General features: G+C 46.0%; 1 protein-coding gene across 4 annotated transcripts in view; it reads left to right on the forward strand.

Moving 5' to 3' along the window:
- The first annotated feature begins 1,536 nt into the window (after nucleotides 1–1,536).
- The window catches only part of PARL (presenilin associated, rhomboid-like), a 68,054-nt gene continuing 57,063 nt past the window's right edge, over nucleotides 1,537–12,527 (forward strand). For 2 of the 4 annotated variants that reach the window (XM_011986137.1, XM_011986138.1), the window contains exon 1: nucleotides 1,537–1,717. In XM_011986137.1, the coding sequence (XP_011841527.1) occupies nucleotides 1,593–1,717 (125 nt within the window). In that variant the 5' untranslated portion in view covers nucleotides 1,537–1,592. The remainder of the gene's footprint in view (nucleotides 1,718–12,527) is intronic. The other 2 variants (XM_011986139.1, XM_011986143.1) reach the window with 2 other exon arrangements.

Here is a 12,527-nt window from a genome sequence, read left to right on the forward strand (position 1 = left end):
TTGCAGGACATCAAAAGCTCCAGATACTGTGAAAGTTTCCCTTTAAGTTACAACGGGAATCTAGAACAATGCCGTATGGGCCCCTCTCTGCGTTGTGTGGAAAAGGCGTGAATTTATTTTAGTTTTTTAAACAAGTCATGTGCTGGGAGACATCACAAATGCTATTATCTCTGAGGAACACTTCAATCCTCTTCTCTTGGTGACCTCTCTCAGTTTCTCTGGGAAGCCTTCTCCCTGAGCCTCCCATGCCCCTTCCTTCAACTGGGCTATATTCCCTCTTTCAAGACTCCTACAGAGCCTTCTCCCCCAATACACTAGGATGTTTGTGAGGTCAGATATAGTGTCTTCTCAATTGTATCTCCAGGTTTAACACATCACCTGACACACTGTAAGCGCTTAATAAGTGCTTATGGAATGAAGGAAGTGCCATTGCAGAGATATGCATAAAGCGGTATGTGAGTACAAAAGAAGGGAATCTAAATCGGAGTGGAAGTCTGGGAAAGGCCTCCTGGAAGAGGTGACACTTGAGGCTGACCTGAAGGACAAGTCGGTTAGGTATTTCAAGTGGTGAGAACGGTAGCGTGAATGCTCAGCAGTGGGAACTCGGATGCTGCCTTTGAGTAATGGCCAATGACAGTACTGCTGCTAGGGTTGGAGGGCATGGAGTGGCAGGGAATCAAGCTGACTGACAGGTAGGTTAGGGATGGATTATGAAAAAGTGAAAGCCTGCTTTTCATTTCAGGCTTGGATTTTGTGTTTATTTATTTATTTATGAGACAGGGTCTCACTATGTTGCCCAGGCTGGCACAACAATCTCGGCTCACTGCAACCTCCGCCTCCCAGGTTCAAGCAATTCTCCTGCCTCGGCCAACTGAGTAGCTGGGATTACAGGCACGTGCCACCATGTCCGGCTAATTTTTGTATTTTTAGTAGAGACGGGGTTTCACCATGTTGGCCGGGCTGGTATCGAACTCCTGACCTCAGGTGATCCGACCGCCTCGGCCTCCCAAAGTGCTGGGATTACAGGGGTGAGCCATCCCACCCAATAGGCTTGGACTTTGTTAAAGGCATACAGAATAACACGAAGTGGTTAGAAATACAGAAAAAAAAGAGTAGTAATTTAAGAAAACTTGGCTTTCGACGTTGGTTCCTCTAGGAACCATCCCTGCAACTCTGGCCAAGTCCTGTCCCCTCTGACCTGAGGCAAAGTGAAACAGTGATGACATCTACCTCTAGCAGTGCTGTGACAATTAAATGCGATCTTAGGGAAAGCGCCTGGTATGTGCCGTTACTCAAAAAAAAATGTCAGTTGTCCCTCTTCGCTCTGGCCTCATCCTCCTCATCTGCAAATGCGGGGAGTCCGGGCCACTCTCGCAGGTCGCTCCGGGAGCCGACTGAGCGGTGGGAGGGTAAGCGGTGTGGAGAAGTGCGCCAGCCACTCGTCCCGGCACCGTGGCAGGTTCGGCGGCCTCTCAGCCGCGCGGGGACGCTCTAGACTGCTCCTCGCGCTCTATGGTGTTTCCTTCGCCCCGGAAGTAGTTGCGCAGCTGGGGTGGGTAAGGTCAGGCCATGGTGGGGCAGAGGTTGGGAAGATGGCGTGGCGAGGCTGGGCGCAGAGAGGCTGGGGCTGTGGCCAGGCATGGGCTGTGTCGGTGGACGGCCGCAGCTGCGAGGAGCTCACTGCGGCCCTAGCCCCGCAGCGGCTGCTCGGACGCAGGTAATGGCAGCTGCTCTGGTCTCGCCTCTTGGTCCCTGAGCTCTGGCAGTGTATCCTCAGGGGGCGGAGGCCGTCTGGGTCTCTTGTGCTGCCCCCAGCTCACCCCCTTCACCTTACTTGCCCCTTCTCTCTCCTCTCTCGCCTCCGTCCAGTCCTCGCTTCTCGCTCCCCTTGCCCATCCTAGCCTAGCCCTCCACGAGCCTGCGCTTTTTCCTTTCCCATTGGGAAGGACGTGACTGGAAGGGGAACTAAGCTGAAGGTTCATGCGTGCCACACTTCATAATCCCGAGAGAAAACTGTTGAGCCAGTTTCTAAGTGAAGCAGTTAGTACAGCTGGTAGAATGGCGGTTTTTATTCTTTTTCCATCTAATTTTAAGGGTTATGTTCCATTACAACCAGTCGTCGCCTTTAGCTTGTAGTGAGCTGAGGGAGGACGAAGTCTGAGGGAAGGTATCACTTTGTGTCTGGCAAAGTCGTAGGAGAGGCTTTACTGTTGAATGGAGACAGTGGAAGATTTGGTTTCCGGTTGATTCGGAAAGAAAACTACCGAACCTTCCGAGTAGAAGTGTGAAGTGTATCAGTATTGCTGATTTTTGCATCACAGTAATTCATTTCTAATTTGAGAGAGAAGAGAGAAATTCCTCACCTGTTTAAGAATCTGGTGTGCATTTGGCTTTGAAAATTTTCCTCCTCTTTTGTTCAAAACTTCTCCCAATTTCTGACTTGGTTAGATGGATGCCTCGAATCCACCTGATTGCTGGTAATAAGAACCATTGTTTATCAACATGTGGGATAGTCAATGATAAATAATCGAGGCTCTAATGTGGCGGACAAGGATCACCTGGAGAGTTTATATGGTATTTTTATGTCCCAGGCTTCACCCCAGTCCTATCAAATCACAATCAGGAGGGGGTGGGTGGAGTGGAAGAACCTGTATGTCCTACAAGCATTAAAGGTGAGTTTTATCAGGGACTTGTGAAAACCTTACATACATTGTATCTTCATACACTGTAACATGGATCTGTCAGGCACTAATCTTGAACTCTTGGGGAGATGGAAAGTGAGGACAGGTGGAGGTGGTAATCCCGTTTCAGATTGCATAGTTTAAGGGGGGAAGAAACGATTAATACTGGCCGGGCGTGGTGGACTCACTCGCCTGTAATCCTAGCACTTTGGGAGGCTGAGGCAGATGGATCGCCTGAAGTCAGGAGTTCAAGACTAGCCTGGCCAACATTGCAAAACCCTGTCTCTACTAAAAATACAAGAAACTAGCGGGGCATGGTGGCGGGCGCCTGTAATCCCAGCTACTCTGGAGGCTGAGGCAGGAGAATGGCTTGAACCCGGGAGGTGGAGGTTGCAGTGAGCCGAGATCATGCCATTGCACTCCAGCTTGAACGACAGAGTGAGACTCCATCTAAAGTAAATACTGTACGTGTATTAGGAAGCAACAGAAAGTGTGTGAAACATTTAAGATTTATGTGCACATCACCGTGCTGGTTTTAGGAAGGGGAAGCAAAGGAAAACTAATGAGCCTCTAGTAAAAACTGAGCACGAAGACCATTTGAAACAGTGAAGAAGAAACACATGAAGTGTTGAAGATTAGTATTTAATGTCTGAAAAGCTTGCCATTTGTATAGAAAGTTTGAAAATGACATTTTCGTGGTTGCATAAAAAATATACATGAGAGTGTAGGCCTGAAATAGAGCATTTGCCTCTGGAAATAAGTTCTTAAAGTTAACAGCGTATCAGTTACCTTGTATATAACCTTTATTAGCTGTATGTTGAGTTCTTACGGTTCTGAAATTAGCGTGCAGAAGAATGACCCAATCCATGTCATTTGATGTATTAATAATAGGCCGGAAGTGCGGCCAGGAATTTGCATTTTACAAGCACTCTAGGTGGAGATACTAGGGTCTGAAAACTACTGCAGGCCCAAGGCGGCCCACCAGCCAAGAATGGTTTATATTTTTAAAGGATTGTAAAACAAAAATAGTAGTATGTGACAGATTTCAGTAGTCCACAAAGACCAAAATACCTTCTATCTGGCCTTTCACACAAAAGGGAAAAAAAATCTCATTTGGGCTCTTTGTAAACTTTACTGTTACCAAGGTTTGAGGCTTGAAAGTGGAAACCTGCTTAACTTGCCAATTGTATGAAACTATCCAAAGGAAGAAAGTAGTTGAATTGTAATACTTAACATTTTATATTTTTAAAAAGCTTGCCATTTGGATGGAAAGTTTATATTGAGATATAGTGTCTCCCTTTCTCTCTCTCTCTCTCTCTGTGTGTGTGAGTGTGTGTGTGTGTGTATGTATGTATGTGTGTGTATATATATATATTTATTTATTTATTTTTAAAGGCAGACTCTTGCTCTGTTGCCCAGGCTGGAGTGCAGTGGCACGATCTCAGCTCACTGCAACTTCTGCCTCCCAAGTTCAAGTGATTCTCCTGCCTCAGCTTCCCAAGTAGCTGGGATTACAGGCATGCACCACCATGATGCCTGGCTAAGTTTTGTGCTTTTTGTAGATGGGGTTTTGCTATGTTGGCCAGGCTGGTCTCGAACTCCTGTCTCAAGTGATCTGCCCGCCTCGGCCTCCCAAAGTGTTGGAATTACAGGCTTCTGTCACCATGCCTAGCCTCAAAATACCTTTAAGTAAGATACTTGACATATTAATCAATCGTGTATGTTGTATTTTGTTTTAACTGATCATCTATTAACTCAAGATGGGGTCAAGAAAATAATTTCGGTATGCCAGAGTTTATGTAGAATCCAACCTCCCACCCAATATCTTTTTTTTTTTTTTTTTTTTTTTTTTTTTGAGACGGAGTCTCGCTCTGTCGCCCAGGCTGGAGTGCAGTGGCCGGATCTCAGCTCACTGCAAGCTCCGCCTCCCGGGTTCACGCCATTCTCCTGCCTCAGCCTCCCGAGTAGCTGGGACTACAGGCGCCCGCCACCTCGCCCGGCTAGTTTTTTGTATTTTTTAGTAGAGATGGGGTTTCACCATGTTAGCCAGGATGGTCTCGATCTCCTGACCTCGTGATCCACCCGTCTCGGCCTCCCAAAGTGCTGGGATTACAGGCTTGAGCCACCGCGCCCGGCCTATCTTTTGTATTTTTAAGAGGTGAGTTCTGTCACCTAGGCTGAAGTGAATTGGCACTATCATAGCTCACTGCAGCCCCAGACTGCTGGCTTCAAGGGATCCCCCCTCATCAGCCTCCCTCGTAGCAAGGACTACAGGTACGCACTACCATGCCTCGGGCTCTATTTTGTTTTAAGTAGAATGAATCTAATCAGTTGTGTATGCTTAGACACATTTTGTCTCCATTTAAACATTAGGCCATTTCTACTTAATTTGTTCATACAAATCTTAAGTAACATAAGCATTAGCGCTGACCTGTATATTTAAGTTATATCGTCTTTACCCTTGCACTCTTAAAAACAATGCACAGCCCGGGCACGGTGGCTCACACCTATAATCCCAGCACTTTGGGAGGCTGAGGCGGGTGGATCACTTGAGGTCAAGAGTGCTAGACCAGCCTGGCCAACATGGTGAAACCCCGTCTCTACTAAAAATACAAAAATTAGCCAGGCATGGTGGCAGGTGCCTGTAATCCCAGCTGCTCGGTGGGGCCGAGGCAGGAGAATCACTTGAACCCAGGAGACGGAGGTTGCAGTGAGCTGAGATCACGCCATTGCACTCCAGCGTGGGAGACAAGAGCGAGACTTCATCTCAAAAAAAAAAAAAAATGCACAATGGCTGTGCGGTGGCACAGGCCTGCAGTCCCAGCACTTGGGGAGGCTGAGGCAGGAAGATAACTTGAGTCTAGGAGTTTGAGACCAGCCTGGGCAATATAGGGAGACTCCTGTCTCTACAAAAATTTAAAAAAATTAGTGGGTATAGTGGTGCTTGCCTCTGGTCTCAGCTACTTGGGAGGCTAAGGTAGGAGGATTGCTTGAGCCGGGAAGGTGAAGGTGAAGGCTGCTGTGAGCTATGAGGGTGCCACTGCCCTCCAGCCTGAGTGAGAGTGTGAGACCCTGTCTCAAAAAACCCAAAAAACAAAACAACCAAAACGTTTATGAGACTGTGTTGTCACTCACCATTAGGTCAACAAATATATTGGTATAACTTTTTCTACTTAAAAGTTATAGGATTGTATTTTTTTAAAAAAATCTGAACTGGCTGGGTGTGGTGGCTCATGCCTGTAATCCCAGCACTTTGGGAGGCCGAGGTGGGCGGGTCACCTGAGGTCAGGAGTTCAAGACCAGCCTGGCCAATGTGGTGAAACCCCCTCTCTACTAAAAACACAAAAATTAGCCTGGGCGTGGTGGCGGGCGCCTGTAATCCCAGCTACTTGGGAGGTGGAGGAAGGAGAATCGCTTGAACCCCGGAAGCGGAGGATGCAGTGAGCCGAGATCACGCCATTGTACTCCAACCTGGCAACAGGAGCAAAACTCTGTCTTAAAAACAGAAAGAAACAACAAAAAAAACTGAACCATAACTGTGTGGCTAGTGGCAACTTAAGTATTCATGACATCCTTCCACTTTGAGCACATTTGATTGCTTCCACAAATCACCAGCTACTGGCAGAAGGACCAAAGCAGCAGGGTCAAGGCAGGCCTGCCTTCGTGAGTTGGTATATGCCTCAAGGGACCCTCTTTCCCATTCCCATCCATTTTATTGCAGCACTTCACTTTGTTTTCCAACTTATTCTGGTAGGTAATTTATTTTTCCAATCTTACATACCCATCCGATTGGGAAGAGGTGAATAACCTAAACCTGTGAATAAGATCGCAGACATTTGCAATTAGAGATATTATGCTTTTCCTTGTTTCACACTTTAAGAAATTTAAGGCCAGGTGCAGTGGCTCACGCCTGTAATCCTTTGGCAGCACTTTGGGCGACACATTGGGAGGCCGAGGCAGGCAGATCACCTGATGTCAGGAGTTTGAGACTAGCCTGGCCAGTATGGCGAAACCTCATCTCTACTAAAAATACAAAAAAAAAAAAAGAAAAAGCCGGTCCTGATGGCAGCCATCTGTAATCCCAGCTACTTGGGAGGCTGAGGCAGGAGAATCACTTGAATTCGAGAGGCAGAGGTTGCAGTGAGTTGTGATAGTGCCACTGCACTCCAGCCTGGGTGACAGAGTGAGGACCAACCCCCCCGCCCCGCAAAAAAAAGGAAATTTAAAATGAAAGCTCACTAAAAAGAAAATGTACCTTATATAATATGTAATAAACATACTATATCTAAAAGCATCCTTATGCCAATAGAAAACCAAACTCAAACTGACCTAAATTATTAGGGGAATTTATTGGTTTATGCAGGTCAAAAATGTAGAGGTAGGACTGGCTTCTAGTGAGATAAGTCCAGTGTCTCAAATTGTCACCAGACACCATTTTCTCCATGGCTTGTCTCTGCTTCCTAAATGTTGGCTTTATTCTCTCAGCATGCTATCTCCTTGTGGTTATAAGATGGCTGCCAGCAGCTCTTGGGGCTCTACATTTTTAGGTGCAAATCTAGCAGAAAAAAAGTTGTCTTCTCTGTTACCACAAACAAAATCTTGAAATTGAATTTCATTGGACCAGATTGGCCTAACTTGGGACAGGTGCCCATGCTTGAATCCCTTGACGTTGCCAGGGAATGGGATGTGAAAGTTGGCTTAAGTCAATCGTGGGCTTGGTGTATCTAATCAAACGAAGTGGCTGGAAATTCTAGGGTATGGTTTGGAAAAGGAGAAGAGGGCATAGATGCTGGGAACCAGTCCTAGTGAAGCATTTGTATTGGAATTCTTTGTTTTATTACCTACATAGGATTAATCTGTGGGACAACAAACCGTTCTAATTTAAGTACAAGTATTGTTGGAAGAGTGAGGAATCGGGTTCTAGCTCCTTGCTATTCCAAGTGGTTCATGAACTAGCAGTTTGGGCATCATCTAGGACAGGGATTTGGTAAACTTAGTTTGTGAAAGGTCAGATAGAAAATATGACTGCATGTGGTCTTTGTCACATATTCTTCCGCTTTCCTTTTAAACAACCCTTTAAACATGTAAAAACCATTTTTAGTTGGAGGCTCAAATCCACTCTATAGGCCATAGTTTGACAACCCCTAATTTAGGTGCTGGTTTAGATATGCAAAATTTCAGACTCACCTTGTCCCAGACCTACTAAATTAGAATGTTTTTAATGAGACTTCCAGGTGATCTGTATGTAGACTAAAGTTTCCCCAAACCTGTGGTATGAATAGATCTCGACTCTGGCGGCACATGAGAATCACCCGGGGGAGGTCTTACAACTACTGAGGCCTTGGGCCCAGTCCTAGAGATTCTAATTTAATTGATATGAGGTAGAACCATGGTGTAGGACTTTTAAGAGCTCACCCAGCAGTTCTAATGTATAGCCAGAATTGAGAATTACTGCTCTAGACTAGGAAGCATGACTGCCTCTGCCACATCTAGTGTGGTAGTTAAAAAACTATGGCCACAATATTTTGTAGTTCTTCTCATCCAAAGTTGGAGTCAGCTTCCCCATTCCTTGGAGCTGGGTTGGACTTGTGGCTTTGTTTGACTGGTAGCATGTGGTGGAAGTAATATTGTGCAAGGTCCAGAGACAGCCTCAGAAGACCTTGCAGCTTTTGCCTTTGCCCACTTGGAACACTCCCTTTGTCATGGTAGAAGCCCCCGCTAGACTACTGAACACCAAGGACTGGGTGGAGAAAGAGCCAGCAGACAACCAGCACTAAGGCTCCAGGTAGGTGTGAGGCCATCTTAGACTCTCCAGCTCTGATTAAGCAGTCAAGAGTACTGGCTGCATTGAGTGATCCAGGTGAGACCAGTGGAATCGGTCCCCAGTTGGGGGCAGCTAACCTAGAGAATCATGAGAAATAATAAATTACAGTTTTAGGCCAGGCATGGTGGCTCATGCCTATAACCCTAGCACTTTGGGAGGCCAAGATGGGAGGATCACTTGAAGCCAGGAGTTCCAGACCAGCCTGGTCATCATAGCAAGAACCTGGCTCTTTAAAAACAAGAAAAAGTAGGCTGAGTGTGGTGACTCACACCTGTAATCCCAGAACTTTGGGAGGCCGAGGCAGATGGATCACTTGAGCTTAGGAGTTTGAGACGAGCCTGACCAATATGATGAAACCCCATCCCTACTAAAAATACAAAAATTAGCCAGATGTGGTGGCGTTTATCTGTAGTCCCAGCTACTCGGGAGGCTAAGGCAGGAGAATTGCTTGTACCTGGGAGGTAGAGGTTGCAGTGAGCCGAGAGCATGCCACTGCACTCCAGCCTGGGTGACACTGTCTCAAAAAAAAAAAACCAAAAAAGTAATAAATTATGGTTTTAAGCCCGTGCATTTTAGAGTGGTTTGTTAAGATGTGGATACCTTAATTTAAAAATGCTTTATTACTAAAAAATTCTAATGATAATCTGAGCCTTCAGTGAGCCGTAATCTTTTTGCTGGTGGAGGGTCTTGCCTCTGTTGATGGCTGCGGACTGATCAGAGTGGTGGTTAGTGAAATTTGGAGTAGTGGTGGCAATTTCTTAAAATAAGACAACATGAAGTTTGCCATGTTAATTGACTCCTCCTTTCACAAAAGATTTCTCAGTAGCATGTGATGCTGTCTGATAGCATTTTATCCACAGTAGAACTTCTTTCAAAGTAGGAGTAAATCCTCTCAAACCGTGCTACTGCTTTATCAACTTGGTTTATGTAATAATCTAAATCCTTTGTTGTCCTTTCAGCAGTGTTCACAGCATCTTCAACAGGAGTAGATTCTATCTCAAGAAACCACTTTCTTTGTTCATCCATAAGAAGCAACTTCTCATCTGTTCAAGTTTGATCATGAGATTGCAGCAATTCAGTCACATCTTCAGGCTCCACTTCTAATTCTAGTTCTCTTGCTATTTCTTTTTTTTTTTTTGAGACGGAGTCTCCATCTGTCGCCCAGGCTGGAGTGCAGTGGCCGGATCTTGGCTCACTGCAAGCTCTGCCTCCCAGGTTTACACCATTCTCCTGCCTCAGCCTCCTGAGTAGCTGGGACTACAGGCACCCGCCACCTCGCCCGGCTAGTTTTTTTTGTATTTTTTAGTAGAGACGGGGTTTCACCATGTTAGCCAGGATGATCTCGATCTCCTGACCTCATGATCCGCCCTCCTGGGCCTCCCAAAGGGATTACAGGCTTGAGCCACCGTGCCCGGCCAATTTCTTTTTTTTTGAGATGGAGTTTCACTCCTGTCGCCTAGGCTGGAGTGCAGTGGTGCAATCTTGGCTCATTGCAACCTCTGCCTCCCCGGTTCAGGCGATTCTCTTGCCTCAGCCTCCTGAGTAGCTGGGATTACAGGCACCCACCACCATGCCCGGTTAATTTTTTTGTATTTTTAATAGAGACGGGGTTTCACCATGTTGTCCAGGCTGGTCTTGAACTCTTGACCTCAGGTGATCTGCCCACGTCGGCCTCCCAAGGTACTGGGATTACAGGCATGAGCAACTGCACCCAGCCCTTAGTTCCGTTTCTATTTCTACCGCATCTGCAGTTACTTCCTCCACTGAAGTCTTGAGCCCCTCAAAGTCATAATTGAGTGTTGTAATCAACTTCTTCTAAACTCCTGTTAATGTTGATATTTTGACCTCCTCTCATGAATCATGAATGTTCCCGATGACATCCAGAATGGTAGATCCTTTCCAGAACCTTTTCAGTTTACCTTGCCCAGATCCATCAGAAGAATCACTCTGTGGCTCTTGTCTTACAAAATGCATTTCTCTTTCTTTCTTTCTTTCTTTTTTTTTTTTTTTTTTTTTACAAAATGTATTTCATGGGGGGGGGAAAAAACCAAACTGTGTTTCTTAAATCTTAAATAATATGACTTGAAAGTTGAAATTATTCCTTGATGTGTGTGGATGCAGAATGGATGTTGTGTTAGCAGGCATGAAAACAACATTCATCTTGTTGTACCTGTGCATCTGAGCTCTTGGGTGACCAGACACACTGTCAATGAACAGTAATATTTTGAAAGGAATTTTTTTTCTCAGCATGTGGTCTCAACATTGGGCTTAAAATATTTGGTAAACCATTTGGGCACGGTGGCTCGCTCCTGTAATCCCAGCACTTTGGGAGGCCAAGGTGGGTGGATCTCCTGAGGTCAGGAGTTCAAGACCAGCCTGGCCAACATGGTGAAACCTCGTCTCTACTAAAAACACAAAAATTAGCTGGACGTGGTGGCAGATGCCTGTAATCCCAGCTGCTTGGAGGGTTGAGGCAGGAGAATCACTTGAACCTGGGAGGTGGAGGTTTTAGTGAGCTGAGATTGCGCCACTGCACTTCTGGCCTGGGTGACAGAGTGAGACTCCATCTCAAAAAGTAAAAATAGACAAAAAGTATTCCATAAACCATGCTGTAAACAGGTGTGCTGTAATCTAGGCTTTGTTGTTCGATTAATAGAGCATGGGCAGAGTAGTTTACTATCATTCTTAAGGGTTGTAGGATTCTCAGAATGGTAAATGAGCATTGGCTTCAACTTAGTCACCAATGGCATTAGTGTCTAATGAAGTCAGCCTGTCCTTTGGAGCTTTGAAGCCAGGCATTGCCTCTTCTCTATAGCTATGAAAGTCTTAGATGGCATCTTCTTCCAATAGGTGGATGTTTTGTCTACTTTGCAAATCTGTTTAGTATAGCCACCTTCATCTTAGGATCTTCTTGATAAGTTGCTGCGGTTTCTACATTAGCACTTGCTGCTTCAAGTTGCTCTTGTATGTTATAGAGACAACTTCTTTCCTTAAACCTCATGAACCAACCTCTGCTAGCTTCAGACTTTTCCTGCAGCTTCCTCAATTCTCTCAGCCTTCATGGAATTGAAGAGAGTTAGTCGTGCTCTGGGTTGGCTGTGGCCTAAGGGAATGTTGTGGCTGATTTGATCTTCTTTTCAGACCACTGTAATTTTCTCCATGTTGGCAATAAGGCTGTTTTGCTTCTTACTGTTTATCTTTTTTTGTGTGTGGGGTGGGGAGGTGGGGGTCGATGGAGTCTTGCTCTGTCACCGAGGCTGGAGTACAGTGGCACAGTCTCGGCTTGCTGCAGCCCCCACCTCCCACATTCAAGCGATTCTCCTGCCTCAGCTTCTGCAGTAGCTGGGATTACAGGTGCCCGCCGTCACACCCGGCTAATTTTTGTATTTTTAGTAGAGATGGGGTGTCACATTGCTGTCCAGGCTGGTCTTGAACTCCTGACCTCAGGTGATCCGCCAGTCTCTGCCTTCCAAAGTTCTAGGATTACAAGTGTGAGCCCCCACACCCGACCTACTATTTTTCTCTTCTCAGGAGTAGCACTTAAAATTTCCTTCAGTAGTTTTGCTGTTGTTGTTGAGACAGAGTCCAGTTCTGTCACCCAGGTTGGAGTGCAGTAGTGCATTTGTAAAGCTCACTGCAACCTTGACCTCCTGAGCTGAAGCAATCTTCCCACCTCAACCTCCCAAGTAGCTAGTACTATAGGTGCAAGCCACCACACCTGGCTAATTTTTAAATTTTTTTGTAGAGACAGGCTCTCCCTATGGTGCCTAGGTTGGTTTCAAACTCCTGAACTCAAGTGATCTTCCTGCCTCAGCTTCCCAAAGTGCTGGGGTTACAGCTGTGAGTCACCATGCCCGGCAAGAATTGTTTCTTTGTGTTTACAAGTTGGCTATTTGTGCCAGAGTCTTAGCTTTTGGCCCATCTCAGCTTTTGACATGACTTCTTCACTAAGCTTAATTATTTCTTGTTGGCCGGGTGTGGTGGCTCGCGCCTGTAATCCCAGCACTTTGGGAGGCTGAGGC

The sequence above is a fragment of the Mandrillus leucophaeus genome, unplaced genomic scaffold (assembly GCF_000951045.1).
Source record: "Mandrillus leucophaeus isolate KB7577 unplaced genomic scaffold, Mleu.le_1.0 Scaffold295, whole genome shotgun sequence".
NCBI lineage: Eukaryota > Metazoa > Chordata > Mammalia > Primates > Cercopithecidae > Mandrillus > Mandrillus leucophaeus.